This window comes from Emydura macquarii, unplaced genomic scaffold (genome assembly GCF_026122565.2).
Source record: "Emydura macquarii macquarii isolate MOO-44397 ecotype Brisbane River unplaced genomic scaffold, CSIRO-AGI_Emac_v2 contig_719, whole genome shotgun sequence".
NCBI lineage: Eukaryota > Metazoa > Chordata > Testudines > Chelidae > Emydura > Emydura macquarii.
In genome coordinates this window covers 15,470,044-15,488,986 of record NW_027130856.1, presented here as the reverse complement: position 1 = coordinate 15,488,986, position 18,943 = coordinate 15,470,044, and the positions used below count along the sequence as shown (strand labels likewise).

At 41.8% G+C, this 18,943-nt stretch overlaps 1 protein-coding gene across 2 annotated transcripts in view; it reads right to left on the bottom strand.

The window, feature by feature from the left end:
- The window catches only part of KMT2C (lysine methyltransferase 2C), a 302,649-nt gene that overhangs the window by 61,026 nt on the left and 222,680 nt on the right, over positions 1 to 18,943 (bottom strand). For both annotated transcript variants that reach the window (XM_067542734.1, XM_067542735.1), the window contains 4 exons: positions 17,117 to 17,335; positions 13,319 to 13,447; positions 11,644 to 11,763; positions 2,288 to 2,418 (listed from right to left, as the gene is read on the bottom strand). In XM_067542734.1, coding sequence (XP_067398835.1) covers positions 2,288 to 2,418; positions 11,644 to 11,763; positions 13,319 to 13,447; positions 17,117 to 17,335 — 599 coding nt within the window. The remainder of the gene's footprint in view (positions 1 to 2,287; positions 2,419 to 11,643; positions 11,764 to 13,318; positions 13,448 to 17,116; positions 17,336 to 18,943) is intronic.

Below are 18,943 nucleotides of genomic sequence, written 5' to 3'. Positions count from 1 at the left end.
ATATGTTGGTATAAGAGTGTCCACACTGGAAGGGTAAGGGGTTGTGTGTGTGTGTCACTGGGGGAGGGTGGTAGTGGTTATACTGGTATAACCACATCAGTTTAAATTCACATCTTAGGTTATACAGGAAAAACAACAACAACTTTCCTTAGGTACCAACATAACCCGTTTGTACCTGAGCACCACACAATCTTTCATGTATTTATCCTCACACAAACATCACCGTGAGGCAAGAAAATACTATTGACTGACTTGACCAAGGCCACACAAGTAGTCTGTGGCAGAGTAGGGAACTGAATGTGGGTCTCTTGAGTCCCAGGATAGTGTTCTAATTACTGGACCATCCATCTTTCCTGAGTGCTTAACAATTAGCAGAAATCACCACATTGTGGAGCTGCAACAACACAAAATCTCTTTCTTCGTGGAGCATAAAGTTGTTCATTTTCCTTAGCAGACTTATTTACTTTATGTAATAGCTGTCATTCACCTGCAGCTGAGTCATGAAAAGTACAGCAGGCACTCACTGACTGGTCAACAGACCACACAATCTTCAAACCAACTTGTCAGATGCAGCATTTTTAATTTATTTATTACCACCTCCTCATTTGGCCCTAGAAACCCATATCATTTTAAGTTCTAATTGTTAGAAATGTAATTAAAATTATTTTTAAATTTCAATTATTCTCTGCTTTAATGAAGTCAGAACATATACACAAGAGCTAAAGAACTATTCTATATTTTATAAGAATCAGATAATATTAAATAAAAAAAGAAAATCCATCCCTACTAATAAGAGGAAATCTTAATTCAGGGATTTTCTTCCCTCCCACCCCAACAAATACAGAATATTTTTTCTCAGCAAATAATATTCTGTAATCTTTCTGTAAAGAAAGTGTAATAATATTGAGGAGAAATGACAAGATCTTACTAAGCCTTATGACAGTAGTCAATATATACAAGTACACAAATTGAAGGTGTAATGTTTCAGTGTATTGGGAGAACAAAAATATAGAATGTAATTGTGTGTTATAGCTCCATAGAAAGTAAAGGCCTGGAAGCTACAGAGAGAGTTGCCCAAGCTTGTGAAAGCCTTAGAGTCAATTTGACAGCATTTTTCTGTCTGCATGTAACTCAACAACTTTTAAATAGTGCATCAAATCAATTCCAAACTTTTAAGGGACTTTCTAGGCATCAATGGCCAGAATCCTTTTGATTTTGGGGAAAATCAGGAAAACAAAAGGGGGAAAACTGTTTGGGATATTTAGAACTTCCAATCATCTCTGCAACTGTCTATAGATCAATCATCTGGTTGATGGCACTCATTAATACCTTCCAGCATTATAACACCCGATCTCATCTCTATCATTCCATAGAGTTTAACATATTTACACCCTGAATGATTTATCTCTGAGACTTTGCTCTTGAATGAATTCACACAGAAAAATGGTAAAAGACAAAAAAAATCATATCACTTGTGGGTGAACACTTTTCACAAAGCTGTCACTCTACATCTGACCTCTCAGTCCTCATCCTCAAAGGAAACCTGCATAACACCTTCAACAGACAAGCCTGGGAGCTTAAATTCATAACTTTGCTAGACACTAAAAACTGTGGACTGAACAGAGACACTGACTGGATTTGTGGTTTATAATCTATAACCCATTAAGCCCATCCCCACCTCTTTCCCTCTACGACTGGAGAGGTGTTAACAGGCCACTTCACCTTGAATGGTCCCTTGAAACATGTGTTAACTTACACTAAACAATCCATTCCACCTTGTATTTAGCCGTGACACTCGGAGTACGTTTCCCAGACCTGAAGAAGAGCTCTGTGTAAGTTCAAAAGCTTGTCTCTCTCTCTCCAACAGAGAGATGGGGGAGAGAATGGTGGACTGGCATGGGGGGCAGAGGAGAACAGGAGCAGACAGAGCTGCTGACATGTGGGAGAGGAAGAGGGGACCCTGGCATGTGGCAGAGCGGGCAATGGGGGACAGAGTCCAGGCATGAGGGAGGGGTGGGGGGAGTTGCACAGAGGGAGATGGACGAGTGGCACACGGAGCTTGTGGGGGTGAATGGAGGACTGCAGGCAGTCCCTGGTATGTGCAATAAGCTCACTACAGAAGCTACAGAGAATAGTTTTTATATATTCCCTATGCAAAAGCCACTTCAACTGAGTGATACATTAGATAACAGAAAGCAAACATTCATACTTTAAATATATTAGCAATTTTTTCAACACATGCACACATTAGTTTTAAATAGCACAGAATGGATTGCACCGACTATACCTGCAAGTAGGCAGGGAATGTTTCTTCAAGTTTATTTTTCTTCTTCCTGTAACGCTTTTTTATTTTCTCAATATTTTCAGAAACAGGAGTAGACTCATCAACTGGTATATCTGGCAGCTGTTCAGTCCAACCTAAAAACAACAAACATTCATGCACAAATACATTCAAGTTCTCTGTATATCTCTGCTCCACTATACACATTTGACGTTTATTATTTAAGAGGGACGATATGTACTATGCAACCTAACTCTCTAAAGTACAGTGCTACTCTGAAAAGGGTCTCTGTAAAAATGGTATTGGGGGGTTGCATCTTTATTGTATCTCAATTTCCATAATACTGAATTTGCTGATTCAAAATGAAATGTTTTTTTAAAAAAGTTGAGAAGTGACAATTCTGTTAATGATCTCGCCTACGTATGTGGTGGCGTATATGTACATGTAGCTACATGCTGTGTCCATTCACTGCAGTGTGTAGCTACATGTGGCAGTAAAAAGCTCTGGCAGGGAGGAGGAAAGTTTCTGGCTACTTTCTTCAGTGCTCCCCCCTGCCAGAGCTTTTCCTAATTGCCAGAGTCTTACACTGCAACAGGGAAAGGCTCCAGCAGCTAGGAAGCAGCAGGATACTAAACTGCTAAAAATAGCAGCGCAGATGGGAGAGGCACTGATTGGGCATGTAGATAGCCATGCAGGCTACATACCCTAGGGTTCAGGCATGTAGGGCACTCTAGTCTACTCACCTAAGCAGTGCCTCATCATCTACACTGCTATTTATATCCATACTCTCTGCACACCATGTGCTGCCATAAGCGTAGACCTACCAAATGATGCATAAGCCAGAAAAGTATCCAACTAAGTTTTCATAGATGGGCTAGTTTGGCAAAGGTAACATAGTAAGAAATCAAGAAGTGCTGACCTGGAATACATGCAGGGAACAGATCTGTTGCATAAGGAGGTGCCATTTTTACACAGTCACTTTTCTGACCATAACTATACATTACAGTTCATAGATCTTAGAGAAGGGACTTCCTAAATCCTCTTAGAGTACGTCTACACAGCAAAGAAAAAAATCACAGCTGGCCCCTGCCAGATGACTTGGGCTGTGGGGCTGTTTCATTGCTATGGAGACTTCCAGGTTTGTGCTGGAGCCTGCGTTCTGGGTGGGACCCTTCCACCCTGCAGGGTCCTAGAGTCTGGGCTCTGGCCCAAGCTCAGACAGCTAAGCTACAATGAAACAGCCCCACAGCCCAAGTCAGCTGGCATGGGCTAGCTGCAGGTTTTTCTTTGCTATATAGATATACCCTTAGACCAGCCCCTTACAGGGGTGTGAAAAATTCCACCCTTTGATGTGTGTTTAACTCCCATTAGTGTGCTTCCACGATGTGCTGGAAATAGAGTGTACCAATGCTTCATTTCTCTGCTAACTGTTCCAGAATTTTGTGGTGAAATTTGTGGAATCAGGTCCAGATAATTTATCTGCCTATTATTCTGAAGCACTCTCTCTTTTGCCTCTTATCTTCCACTAGGGCAGGCTTTTTCCTGTAATCTATGCTACTTATTTTTTGAATACCTTCATAGCTCTGTGCTGAACGCTCTACTAAAAACACACAGAGCACCTTGAAGCATTCAAAATATTTTGTGAATAATTCAGCTATTGTATTCCAAAGTGGCAATAATTATTTTTGTAACAAAGACAAAGATTTTCCTACAAATCATCCATTGAACTGTTTATTTAGACAAAGAAGTTGAACCACTGCAAATAACTGAAACACACACACACACACACACACACACACACACACAAAAGTTTTGCACTTGTGAGGTGCCCAGCCTAATTGCAGGAAATTACTTAGGAAAATTACGAAACCAACTATGTTGTTAGATAATAAAATGTGTTGTCTCAGAGGCAGTAAGAGAATATCCTACAAGTGAGCTTGACAGTCAAAAAAGTGACCAGAAGTTATTCTGCCAATTCCCCAGGACCACTTCTCCCATTCCTATGGACTTGCCAACACCACTAGTTTCTTTATGTTATTTTTCTGAAGTTTATTTATCTAAATCCTCTGTTCTTCCCCACTCCTGTACAGCCTGAATTATTCTGCCTCTCTTCCTTCCTTGTCTTCCACTGCTGTGGATTTTTATCCTCCTCTGTCTTAATTTCCTCTCACTGAATTGTCTCTATGTCTTTGTATGGTCTCTGCCTCCTCATATTCTCTCTCTCCTTCCCTGTTCTTGTTTAACTCTCCATGCACTGTGCTGTTTAGCTGTGCTACTTACTCTAAGCAGACTGAAATTCACGAACATCTTGATCTCTGAATTGCTTGGGCGTGTGCTTTTGCTGCCAGTACACAGGAGGGAATGAAACAGGAGAGTGCACCAAATGACACTACAGGAGATCAGCACTGTACACTAAGGCAAAGTCTACACTACACACTTATATTAGTATAGCTACGTCACTCAGAGATGTGAAAAATCCACACCCCATAGCGACATAGATATACCAACTCTAACCCCCCATGTAAACAGTGCTATGTCGATGGGAGAAGGTCTCCCACTGACATACCTACAGCCTCTCACAGAGATGGAGTTGTTAAGATGACTGGAGAGAGCTTTCTCCCATCAGCTTTGAGCGGTGGTCCCCAATTTTTTTTTACCTTGCGCCCCCCTCCTTACCCCGGTCCGTGCCCCCTTTCTCCCAGCTATGATTGAGAGCTGGGCTGGGAGTGAGGCTGTGGTCAAGGCCAGGAGCCAGGGCCCATGGCCAGGGCAGCAGCTGGGGGTGGGTCTGTGGCCAGGAGCAGGAGCAGAGCCGCCGCTGGATCGGGTGTGGAGCTGTGGCCAGGTCGGCAGCCATGACCAGGTGTGGAACTGCAGTCAGGCCAGGGGCAGAGGCCACGGCCACAGCCGGGGGGTGACACTGGAAGTGGAGCCGTGGCTGGAAGTGGAGCTGGGGCTGTAGCTGGAACAGGGCTGGGTGGCGCTTCCTCTCCCTGCCCCCCCATGGGCACTGGCCTGGGCTCCACTGCACCCACCCAAACATTCCTCTGTACCCACCTATGGGGGCCTCTAGCTTAAAGCGTCTTCACCAGAAGTGCTGCAGCTGCACCAAAGCAGATTTGCAGTGTAGACCTGCCCTAAGGACCAGACTCTCAGCTGGTGTCAGTCTGCATGGCACCATTGACTTGAATTGAGTTATGCAAATTTAAACTAGCTAAGGATCTGACTCAGTATTCCAAAACTGATTTTTTTCCTAACAAATAAATGTGCACCACATACACACACTCCCAGATCTACCCATCGTTATCAGACATGTATAACTTACAATCATAGAATCAAAGGGTTAGAAGGGACCACAAGGGTCATCTCAGTCTACCTCTTGCCAAGATGCAGGATTTGTTGTGTCTAACTCTTAGATCTCCCAAGACAGATGGCTATCCAGCCTCCTTTTGTAAACCTCCATGAAGGAGCTTCCACAGCCTCCCTAGGCAGTCAGTTCCATTGTCCTACTGTTCTTATAGTTCAGAAGTTTTTCCTGAGATTTAATCTAAATCTAAATCTGCAAGAGAGAACAACTTTTCTCCATCTTTTTAATGGCAGACTTTCAAGTATTTGAAGACCGCTATCATGTCCCCCCTTAATCTCCTCTTTTCCAAACTAAACATACGCAGTTCCTTCAGCCTTTGCTCATATGGCTTGTATTCCATCCCTTTGATCATCTTTGTCATTTGCCTCTGGATCCTTTCCAGTTTCTCTACATCCTTTCCATACATCGGTGACCAAAATTGGATATAGTATTCCAGCGGAAGCCTAACCAGCGCTGAGTAGAGTGGTACTATCACCTCCTGTGACTTGCATGCCCTGCCTCTGTTAATGCAATCTAAAATTACATTTGCTTTTAACAGCATCGCATTGCTGACTCACGTTGAGGTTATGATCCACCACAACTCCCAGATCCTTCCCAGCAATGCTGCTGCCAAGCCACCATTCTGTATTTGTGCATTTGGTTTTTCTTCCCTAAGTGTAGCACTTTACATTTATCTTTTTGAATTTCATTTTGTTGTCTATAGCCCAGTTCTCCAATTTTTCAAGATTCTGCTGAATTTTAGCTCTATCCTCCAAAGTATTGGCAACCTCCTGTAGCTCTGTGTCATTTGCAGATTTGATCAGTATGCTCCCTATTCGTACATCCAGGTTGTTAATAAAAATGTTAAACAACACCGGACCCACAACAGATCCCTGTGAACCCCACGTGAGGCTTCCTTCCAATCTAACATAATTCCATTAACAGTTACTCTTTTTTTATGGTTGTCTAACCAATTATGTATCCACTTAATGGTAGTTCCACCAAGCATGCACTTCTCCAGCTTACTTATCAGAATGTCATGTGGGATTGTGTCAAAAGCCTTGCTGAAGTCCACCCTTCTTTTCCACTCCCATTCATGGTGTATCCTCATTTCATCCCCTAGGCCAGGTTTATACTAAAATGTTAGGTCAATCCAGCTATGTTGTTCAGGGATGTGAAAAATCCACACCCGAGTGGCATAGCTATGCTGACATAACCCCCGGTGTAGACAGCGCTAGGTTGATGGAAGAATTTTTCCATCAACCTAGCTATCTCTTCTTGGGGAGGTGGATTAACTACAGTGACAGGAGAACCCCTCCCACTGCTGCAGTGAGTGTCTCCGCTGAAGTGCTACAGCGGCAAGGCTGTGCTTCTAGTGAAGCCACACCTTAGGATCAGGTTCTGACACTCAGTTTGTAGACGTTTAGAACCTGTGCTCCACAAGTAGTCACACTGATATCAGTTTGAGGGCTATATTACATATGCAACATATCATTCCTCCAAATAAGGAATTTTTTTTAAAAAAGTCTTTAATTCTTAAGGGCTAGATTATAGAGCCATTAGTGAACTCTTACTCAAGTTCTACAGTCCATGTAATTTACACATTTCATATAAAAAAATCCACCCTAAGAACAGAAGGTATCCCAATCAGAGAAGGAGTCTGGAAAAGTGTTTATGACATGCAAACAGATGCAAATACCACACTTTCTTGTAAATATATCAATGACAGATGCAACTATTAAATGAATAAACACATAGGAGAATTAACCCTCTTCCACACACACTTAGGCCTTGTCTATACTAGAAAGTTTTGTTGATGCAACTCATTGCGATAATCAATAAGCACTGTAACTACAACGCTTGTGCCTGTCCACACAGCACTCATTGTGTTGCTGAAGAGTGTCCACAGTTGGTGCTCTAGCATTGACAGTGAGAGCAGTGCACCATGGGCAACTATCCCGGTGTGCAACTTGTCACCTTGCGCCGCGAGGGGTTGTGGGAAGGCGGAGAGGATTGCAGTGCATCAGGGTGCAGGCTCAACATCCCATAAACCAGTGATTTCCATCCCATCATTCCATGGGTTTCCAACTGCGTTTTGCAGCATTTTTCAAATGGCTCCAGTTTCCTGAGCACCTTGCCATCTGTATCTGAAAGGACAGATCCTGCACTGCTTTCCACTGGTGTTGTCAGTGTTCTGAACACATCGCAGCTGATCATGCAGTATGCCAATCGGAACTGGAATCCGAGGCACCTGACCTTCTGCGTGCCATGCAAACAAACAATACTGGATTACTGTTTGCATTCACAGAGTATCTGCACACGGTGCACTACCGCTGTTGGAGCGCATGAAACAAGCAACTGAGTGGTGGGATTGCATCGTTATACAGGTCTGGGATGATAAGCAGTGGCTGCTGAACTTTCAAATGTGCAAAGCCACCTTCATGGAACTCTATGCAGAGCTCGCCCCTGCCCTGTGGTGCAAGGACACTAGAATGAGAGTTGCCCTCTCGGAGGAGAAGTGCATTCTGATCACCATGTGGAAGCTGTCATCTCCAGACTGCTACTGGTCAGTCGCTAATTAGTTTGGAGTTGGGAAGTCCACCGCTGGAGCTGTGCTATCGCAAGGGTGCAGGGCCATTAATCCCATTCTGCTACAAAGGACTGAGAGTCTTGGAAATCTGCATGAAATAGTGGATGGCTTCGCTGTGATGAGATTCCCTAAATGTGGCAGAATAATAAATGGCACGCATATCCCAATTTTGGCCCCAGACCATCTTGCAACGGAGTACATCCATTATGGTACTGCAGGTGCTTGTGGATCACCGTGGGTGTTTTACTGACATCAACATGGGTTGGTCAGGGAAGATGCAAGATACACGCATCTTCAGGAATACTGGCCTATACAGAAAGCTGCAAACAGGAACTTTCTTTCTAGACCAAAAGATTCGAACAAGGGATGATGAAATGCCCATAGTGATCCTGGGAGACCCAGCCTACCCCCTTACCACCATGGCTCATGGAGCCTTATATGGGCAACCTGGACAGCAAGGAGTGCTTCAATAACAGGTTGAGCAGGTGCTGAATGACCATTGAATGTGTGTTTGGCAGATTAAAAGCTTGCTGGTGATACCTTTATGGCAGGTTAGAGCTAAATGAGGAAAATATTCTCATGGTTACAGCCGCCTGCTGTGTGTTCCATAATATTTGTGAAGCTAAGGGTGAAATGTTTCCCGCTGGGAAGAGTGCAGAGGCAGATCACCTTGCAGCTGAATATGAACAACCAGATGTCAGGGCTATTAGAGGGGCACAACGAGGGGCCATTCAAATCAGGGAGGCTTTGAGGAACCATTTTGACAATGAGCACCAATAAAATGTCTTTGTAAACAGCACTGAGCTATGCTATGACTGCTATCCAGCTTGCAGTGTGTATCAATGTGAGGTGCAACCATAGTGTGCAAGAGACAAAGACTGCTTATTCTTCACAGAGTATGTCTTTATTAAATAACAATTATTCACAACACACACGAAAAGCTGGACTGGAGAGGAGGAAGCAGTGAGGGGCAGTATAAGCTATGAGAGCTGGGTATAAGTCCAGCTATCGTTCTGGAAGCTGTCTGAAAAGGTGGAGTGAATGCGGTACTGAGATGCGCTGGGAGTTTGGTAAGAATGTATGGGTGGAGTTTGGGGATGGCATGGAAAGCAGTTCTGTATTGGCTGCAAGGGGGAGCAAGCATGCATGAATTCATTCTGCAGCATTATTAGTGACTTTAGCTGCTCTGTTTGCTCCTCTATGGCTTTTATCATGTGTTCGTGACCTGCTATCACTCACTCCTGGTTTTTACCCCTCTCCTGCCTATCCATTTTCTGATTTTCAGACACAATGTGTCTCCATGCCCTTTCTTCTTTTTTTCCACCTCAGAGGACTGGAGGAGTTTTCTCTGGAGGATTCCCATGAAATCTCAGTGTGCATTAACACACTTTTCCACTGGACTGCTTAGCTGAACAGGGGAACGGGAAGCACATGCAAACACAGCTACTCTTGTGCATTTCTATTCCTTCAACCACATGTATAATGCAACAAAGCAAAGGACAGCTGTACCTCATGTAACTAAGCAGCATCAGCTCAAAAAAATCACTTACCAGAGCTCCTCTCTACTGCATCCTGCATGTCAGAGCTGGCAGGCTGGAACTGGCTTGAAAGCTCTGGGGTCCAGAAGAGGTCCTGGCTCCCCATGTCAGCAAACAACCTGGTCCTTTGCTCCAAATCGTCCTCCAACTTGACCTCCTTGCCTACGACTTATTCGTTGGTGTTGAGTCCGGTGTCTTCTGCTTCCAGGCCCTCGGAGGTATCCACGGGTCTCTTGGCGGTGGAGATGGGGTCGCTGCTGAGGATAGCTTTCAGCTCCTTATAGAAATGGCAGATCTTTGGCTCTGCACCAGAGTGATGGTTTGACTCCCTAGTCTTTTGGTATCTCTGCTGTAGCTCCTTGATTTTCGCATGGCACTGCAGTGCATCCCGTTTATAGCCCTTCTCCTCCATTAAATGATAAATTTGCCCATAATTATCGAAGTTCCGTTGGCTGGAGCGGAGCTGGGACAGCACAGCCTCCTCTCCCCAAATGTTGATTAGATCCAGAAGCTCTCCAAGCAGGCGAGCGTTTGGTGCGTGGAGCAACTATGGTCAGCGGGGAAGATGAGATTTGAGCTCTCCACACCAACCAAGAAGGAAGTGGAATTAAAAAAATTCCCAGGACTTTAAAGATGAGGGATGGATGGCTACAAGGTACCAGCGTTCAAACTGAGGACCAGAAAGTTCAGGATGGGCATTGGGGGACACTTCCTGGAGGTCATTTACCACAATAGAACCAAGCATGGTGTCCACACTGATACTTTGTCACTAAACATTTGGCGCAAAAAGTTCTACACCTCTCGTCGAGGTGGTTTTATTTTGTCACAAAACCAGGACAGATGGGTTGGTGGTGGGTGATTGCAGTGTGTACATCACCACTGTTTTGACATGAAAAGTAGACTTTGGTTGACAAAAGTCCCTAATGTAGACCAGGCCTTATTGTTTTAGGGCCTCATTGAGTCTCATGGTATAATCAGTTTTTAATTAGCCAGGCTGTTGAGTGCCCTTTGTCAAGCACTGTGGATAAGGTGTACAAAAATGACCTTTCAAACTACAGAAGTGCCAGCTGACTGCAGTTAGCACCTTCTCAGATGTTAAAGCAATGTCTGAAAGTTATAAAACAGGCAAATGCCATATGCTACAACATGTAAGGAACCAACAGGCAAAGGAAGGTTTTCACAGCAGGCTGAGCAGACATCCTAATCCGAACTAAAAGAATATTTACAAAGAAGAGAAATTTACAGTCTAGCTATGTCATTCAGAGGTGTGAAAAATCCACATCCCTGAGTTACATAACTATACAGACTTAAACCCCGGGGCAGACAAGTGCTAAGTCGATGGAAGAATTTTTCCGTCGATGTAGCTACTGCCTCTTGGAGATGTGGAGTACCTATGTCAATGGGAGATGCCTCCCTCTTGGCTTCTCCCATTGACATAGGGAGTGGCGCAGCTGCACCATTGCAGCGTTTTCAGTGTAGACATACCCTTACATGTAATACAAATGTTATACAAACAAATGGAAGTAAGTAGGGAATCCAAGCTATATCAATAGGTCAGTCACTGGGAATAGAACCTAGATCTCCTGAGTCCCAGCACAGTGCCCATTCTGCTAGCACACTGTTTCTCATAACTATGTTTTAGTAACCTGAAACAGCGTTAGTGTTTCAGAAAATGTATAGTTTGTCTCTCTGTGAATTTTGGATACTGCTTTATATACAAATGCATGAGTATAATAGCCAAATTCACTAAATGAAATTACAACAAACATTAATATGTAACCCTTTTCAACTATAATAATCTCCTGACAGCAGATAAAAAAATAATATAATAATTTTTCTAAATTAAGTATTGGCAATAATTTACAAACATATAAATGTTAGTACATACCATCTTCTCTGCTAGGCAACTGCTCAGAAACAGAGCTCGAGGAATCTTTCCTGGAGAGAGATCTCTTAATTTTACCCTGCCCTGTACGACTTCTTTGGCGTACCATAAATCCACCAATACCTAACAAGGAAACAAAAATACAGCAAGCAGATGCAGATTATATTCCCAAACGAAAATGGAAACCAACTTTTTTTGGTTTTTTGTTTTAAAGAAAGAAAAAGCCATTAGAACTTAGACATTCTTTGGTAACCCACATACAAGAACTTGTTCAACACTGAGAAATATTTTCCTTAAGGACTGGTCTACACACACATTTTGTATTGGTATTATGTTGGTTAGGGTGTGATTTTTTACTGATATACCCTTAGTGTTGACACAGTTATATTGGTATAAAAGGTGTCTTGTACTGGTATAGGTTATTCTCTTTCCCATATGGCTACACATAAATTACACCAATATAAGCACATTTGTATTGGTATTAGTGATGATGAGTGCCTATGGTTTTTTGGTAAGCAATAGTAAGAATGGGCGAATGTGTGTTATGCTGGGAGAATTTGTGCTGATTTCCGTGAGGCTTGTCTTGTGTTGGAAGATTTGTGTTGATTTGTGTGGGTGGCAATATAAGGAGTGTGCACTGCGGTAAGGGATAATATGTATTGAGGGTTCTCGTGTTGATAGTTTTGAAGAACTGTGTCAGCTGGACAAAGTAATCCATCATCTGTGCAATGTCCCTCATACAACCATAAAATTGCTCTATGCAAATAAGCTGTAGAGTAAGAGTGGCCATTTGCTGAGTTACCACTGATATCACAATGGTCTAGGACTCTTAACATGGCATAGATATATGTCTGACCATAGCCAGAAGTCTGTGCTATCGCAAGGTTACAATTTTTAAAGTCAAAATGGCTGAGAACTTAAAAATTGGATGGTACAAAACTGCAAATCCCAGTAATGATTGAACCTGGTGATATTCTAAAGCAAAAGAGCTCTCAACATATTTGGTGCTGTTTCCATCCTGCCTGCTCCCCCGACTTCCCGCACCCTGATTTAAAACTTCAGGGCAATATTTTTGCTGCAATTGTCCAATCACTATTTGTGACTACAAAGACAATCAATAAATGCAAGGTGATTGATTCACCCAACAACTGAACTGACTACGAGTCTGAATCATCTTCAGATAGTATGAACCTTATCCTTATCACACCCTTCAGGAAATACCTACAAAAATATTATCTTTAAAGAAGCAAAAAGCCTCACACAATTACTTCATTGAACCATAGATACACATTTTTATACAATACAGCATATGCGTATGTTTACCTGCAACAAATATATCCAATTAGAAAAGCACAGTGTTTTCTTTTATCTAGTTAAATAGTCTGTACCTGGCTGCCAATCTGAATTGTAAACCAGTATTTAACAGCATAATAGCAGGACTGTTGCTGTGCAGCAACCTAGGAAAACATATCTGGATAATCAGACTGTAAATTACTTTTAACCATAATAGGAGAAACTACTACATTGTACAATGAGGAATGAAATTTCCCTCCCAAAGAAGCCTTTCCCAAACATGCTGTTTAGTCTTTCTATTTCTAAATTAATAGAATATTTATATAGTAGAAAACTTAAATGTGACAAACAAATGATGCAGAATTGTCTACATTATGTACCCTACCAGGTCGGTATGGCTTTCTCTTTCTTTTTTTGACCCCATCAGCTCCTTCTGTCACCTTAGTATCATCATCCACAGTTTCTCGTTCTGGGCTGGAATCTGATTTTCCATCACAGTCCATAACATCACCTTCTGGAGAAAAGATAGAGTTATAAACTAAACCAAAAAGGAGGAGAAAAATGCTTGAATATAGCTTATATTGGGTGAGATTTTCAAAAACCACAGATTTTCCCTTATGATAAACAGAGAATGCAAGGTGGTCTATAGTAGTAAAAGTGTTGAATCCACATGAATCTGTGATTCTGTATAGTGCTGTTCTGTTCAGTTACCTATACTTCCCCCATCACTATAGTATCTGATGGTTTTGAAGTAGCACTTTAAGTGATGTGACTAACATCTTTCACAGGCGGTTTGTTTTCTCTTTCATCCTCTCCCCAAAGGGGGAATTACGTGTGCAATGCAGTATTTTTTTTTACGGGAATTACATGTGCAATGGAGTTTCGGCAAGCTTCTGTTTTTGGTTGTTTTCTTGTTTGTTTTTTTAAATGTACACACTGCTCTCTGTTTCTGTAGCGAAAGCTGGACAAAAAAGTGAGCCTTGCACTTGGAATGAAAGGTGGTGAAGTTAGTGATGGTCCTTGGGTTTTTGAGAGTTAGTTCCATAGGCTTGGGTCTGCCCCCGAGAAAGCTCTGTCTCCTGCACAGACAAGCTTTACTCTAATGTTAGAAAGTTCCACTGTGCCAGAAGAGCAGAGTTGTCATCCAAAGTTCTCATGCTGAAGCTTCAAGCCATATTTTAGATATCTTTGGCCCAGGTCACTGAACACTTTGAAGATAAGGATATAGACCTTGAACTCGATTGGAAGTCTATGGGAAATCAGTGTAGAGAGTGTAGGACAAGTTTGATGTGCTTGCATTAGCCTGTGCTGCCGAGGACATGGGCTGCAGCTGCATTAATTCAGTATTTGTCATCTTTGTTCCTTGGCTTATGAAGATACTGGGACTGGACTGGTTCTCTCTCCTTGGGCATTTAGGTGTCTGGGAAGTTGTTGGAGAACCTATAGATGTCATTGCTCCCTAGCAGAGCATTCTTTTTAAGGTGATGGACTTTGCATTCTGATATCCTGAATGCTGGGTGTAGTCCCATTAGCAAAAGGTTTAGTGGACAAAGGGCAGTAATGTGGGACTTGGACATCAGCACCTTTTAAATCAGTATCTGGTATCAGGAAGGGCTGTGTCTTGGCCCCTGCACTCTTCTGGCGGACAATGGATTTCATAATGCAACATTTCATCAGGTCCATAGGCATTAAAATCGGTGATGTCTCGCTCCCAGACCTTGACTATGCTGATGACGTTGACCTTCTAGTAGAGCATCAACAGGTTTCACAAAGCACTCCAGCAAATGGAGAATGAGTCAGCCAAGGCTGGCCTCCATGTTTGGTGGTCAGTGACTAAGCTGCAAAACCTAGGATCAGGTCCACCCACGACTCCAATCTCTTGGAATAACAAAAGTATCCAAGCAGTCTCCAGCATGTGCTATTTGGGTTCTATACTCGCCAGTTCCTGCAACTCACACATGGATCAAATGGTGAACGATTGCTACAGCTGACCATTCAGCTAAGCATTGAAGTAGTAGTAGTAACAGTAGTAGTAGTGGTAGTAGTAGTAGTGGTAATGTGCTCAAGGGTGAATGCTAAATGTATCTCTGAACAGTGAGCTAAATGTCATTAATTTCTTAATTATCAACCATTATTGTAAAGGGTGGGGAAAGTAAATGTTGTGCATGAGCTTGTTACATTTCATGGTAATTCTGCAAGGTTGCTTTAATACATGCTTACAAAATATAGTCTTTAAATACACATACATTGAAAAAGAAATAAATAAGAAGTAAGAAATGCATCTCTGTGTAGTCTGTTTATGCTGCTGAGTAACTAAGGCATCTGAGATTCTCTCCTCATTTCTAGCAATCATATTCCTTAATCCCAAAGGCTGAACCCCTGAGCAGACCTCCTAAATGGATAAACCTGAAGTTTATCAGCCCTACTTTTGGATTACTCAGGGGAGACTCTATTGAGTAACATGCAGTGATTTCCTCTACTCTTTATGGGATGAGTAAGTCCTCTCTGCAAAACTTCCAGTCCGAACGAGGAACCAAGTTACATTTTATCATAATCAAGTAATGAAAAAAATATAGCTGAGAGGATGAGAACTAAAATTAAAAAAAATAGTTAGATCCCCTGTTCCACTGCCTCACTGTATTATGTCTATATCTATTTATCTTATCAAAAAGATTGAGAGGTGACTTGATGACAGTACCTTTACTGTAAGAAAATACTAAGTACTAAGGGTGTTTCATCTAGCGGAGAAAGACATAAGAACCAATGGCAGAAAGCTGTATTCAGACAAATTTGAATGGAAATAAGTTACACATTTTTAAAAAACAGTGAGGATGCTACTAATGGATTTTCTCTCTCTTGAAGTCTTCAAATCAAGACTGGATGTCTTTCTGGGAGATATGTTTAATCAAACACAAGTTGTTGGGCTCAATACAGGGGTAACTGAATGAATTTCTGGGCTTCTGATATACTGGAGGTCAGTCTAGATGATCTAATAGTCCCCCTTCTGGCCTTAAACTCTTAATCACAAACAAAGCAAGAGAAAAGTGACCACTCCATCATTTAAGGTCACAAACAAACAAAACAAAAACAAACAAATAATAAAAATACCCATTTATTTCAACCAACAACAGATCACAATTAAAGATATGCCAATCAAACAACTGCCATGCTACTTGTATCAACAATTTAACATGAGACAGTGGTTAAACCACTCCGCTATCTCAAGAGCTCTCTATATCTACAAAAAGCCTCTTATGACATTTAATCTGATTAACAACAATCCAATGTTGCATAAACAGAAAGCACTTTAGACTGTGATGAGGTGGGTTGTCTGAATTCCACTTGTAATGGACACCTGTGTAACTTATTTCCTGACTTTCACACCTGTCTCTTAGTAAGCCTTTTCTCAGGTTTAGGATTAACATGACATTCCACAATATCAGTATGTACAGTGGACTCCACTTAAGCCAGATACAGATTGACTATGTGATCCATTTTCCAATCCAATTTCTGTCTTGTCTGGGATAATGAAGTCAAACAAAAACTCACTTGGCCAGGGAAGTAAAAGAATGTATTGCTTCAGACTGGGGTCAACAACTTCTTCTCCGTCAGAAAAAGCAACTCCATACCCTCCCCATACCCTCTTTGTATCTAGAGAAAGATGAGTTGAGACCCCCATTAAGAAATTCAAGTATCCTCGAGTACCCTCTTCTGCCACCTCTCCCTTACTTTTGAGCATCACATTTGAAAGAGCCCAGCAGGTGTGGATGTCTCTTTGTTAAGCTCCAGTGTTACAACTTTCTAACAGAATTTGATCTGGGTCTGAGTACCAGAGTGCACAGTGTACTCCCATGGTGTGCAAAATTTTCAGTTGTAGTGCTCGTGTTCTATGGAAGGGCAGCCAGAACTTCTGTGCTGCCCGTTGTCAGCCTTAAAGAGATGGTTTCTGGATGAGATGGATGACACATGAATAAAAGAGTAATAGGAAGGTCCATCTCCTTGAAATGGACAGCTATGCACACTGTCAATTATGTTTTGCCATTAGTCCATTTTATCTATCTAGCACTATCGTGAAACAGAAGCATCTATGAGTAATAAATAATATATTTAAAATACAGCCACATGTAAAAATATATGCATCTATTGCAACAAATATTCAGCTGAAAACATGCCACATACTGACCATTACCTCTACTGTCATCAATCTCTCCATCTCTTGAATGCTCTGATTGGATATCTGGTGGTGTCTGTAGCACAGCTACACTGTTCTGGTTTATAATCTTCAATTTAAGCTTTGGTTTTGTCCGTTTTCTTCTTGGTACTGTAACGGTGAGGCTCTGTAACTGAGACATCCCCAATTCTGTCAAACAGACTCCATCTTGGGTATATGTCTTCTGTGGGTCTATAAAAATGACATGAATCATAACAGGAAAATAAAACTCTTCATACTTGAATTCACAAGTCTTGGATGAGTTATTTAAACAGTTTTCATTAAAGAGTTAACAAATCACATGTCAAAGTGCAATAAGATTCTTAGCACTAGAACTTGAAGGATATCAGTATAAATAATAACAGAGGTACCTGACACTATCTTATAAATACAGACAAAGCTTTATAATTTAAAGCATGATGTCAAATATTGCAACACAACATGAAACACTGTAAGAACTCATTAAAAAGAATGTTTGCATTAAAGCAACTGATGTCTTCAAAAGGGATCCAGAGCTGGACTCCTACCTGATATACTCATATAACTAGACAAGTCTTATACAGCTTTGGCCTCTGCTGCCTATCAAACTGTCTATCTAGATACTTATGTGGCCCTCAAGCATGGTAGTATTGGAATGTCTCATAACTGTTAACAGATTTTATCCTCACAAAACCCTTGTAATGTAGAGAAGAATTATCCCCATTTTACAGAAGGGGAGTTGAAGGACAGGGTAGATTAAGCTACTTGCCCAAGGTCACATAGGAAGTCTGTGGCTGCGGCCTGGTCTATACTAAAAAGCTAGGTCAACCCAGCCAATTGCTCAGGGGTGTGAAAAATCCACATCTCTGAGCAACGTAGTTAAGATGACCTAATCCCTGATAAAAGCAGCATTAGGTTGTTGGAAGAATTCTTCCGTCATCCTAGCTACCAATTCTTGGGGAGATGGATTACCTACGTTGATGGAAGAATCCCTCCTGTTGGTGTATGTAGCGTCTACACTGAAGTGCTACAGTGGTGCAGCTGCAGTTGTGCCACTGTAGTGTTTCAAGTGCAGACAAACTCTCAGCCAGGAACTGAACCAGGTCTCTTGAGACTGCCTCACTCCAATGGTGTGACACAGCAATTGAGGTCCAGTGATAAGCATGTGCTAACAGTCCCCAGTTCTCAGTGTAGGCAGGGAACCTTGACTCAAACTCATTTCCTCTGCGGACTAGCAGGGTTCAAGTTTGGTAACCTTCATTCAGAAACTGCACAATTAATGGTTCTCACCAGTGAGGCTAATTAAATACTGGCTGGATAACATAGCTCCTACAGATATCACAAACAGTAACATTCACTCCTTTTAAACAAATGAACAAAAATGTCTTCTGACACAATATCCCCAAAGGATACATATGCAGGTAGTTTGTGCATAAAACCATTTATTAAGGAGAGATTTCTCTCATGAAGAAATAGCTCAAATATTTACGGCAATAATATTTTTATTCATTGTATCATAAAACAATTTTATTGTGTCGTAATTGTTTTTTAGATTGCAAACTCTTTTCAAGACAGGAAATTCCTTACAACAAGAATCAACTTTTATCATACCTCAGTACAGCATCAAACACAATGGGACTAGACTGAGACCTCCGGGGCCTACTATATAGATATAACAGTAACTGCAGTGGTACACACAGCCCCCAGTCAAGATCGGGGCCACCTTGTACTAGGCTCTTTACAAACACAAGAAGCCCTTCAATCACTTATGCACATGCTTAACTTTAAAGCACATGCATAGCCCCAATGATTTAAATGAGA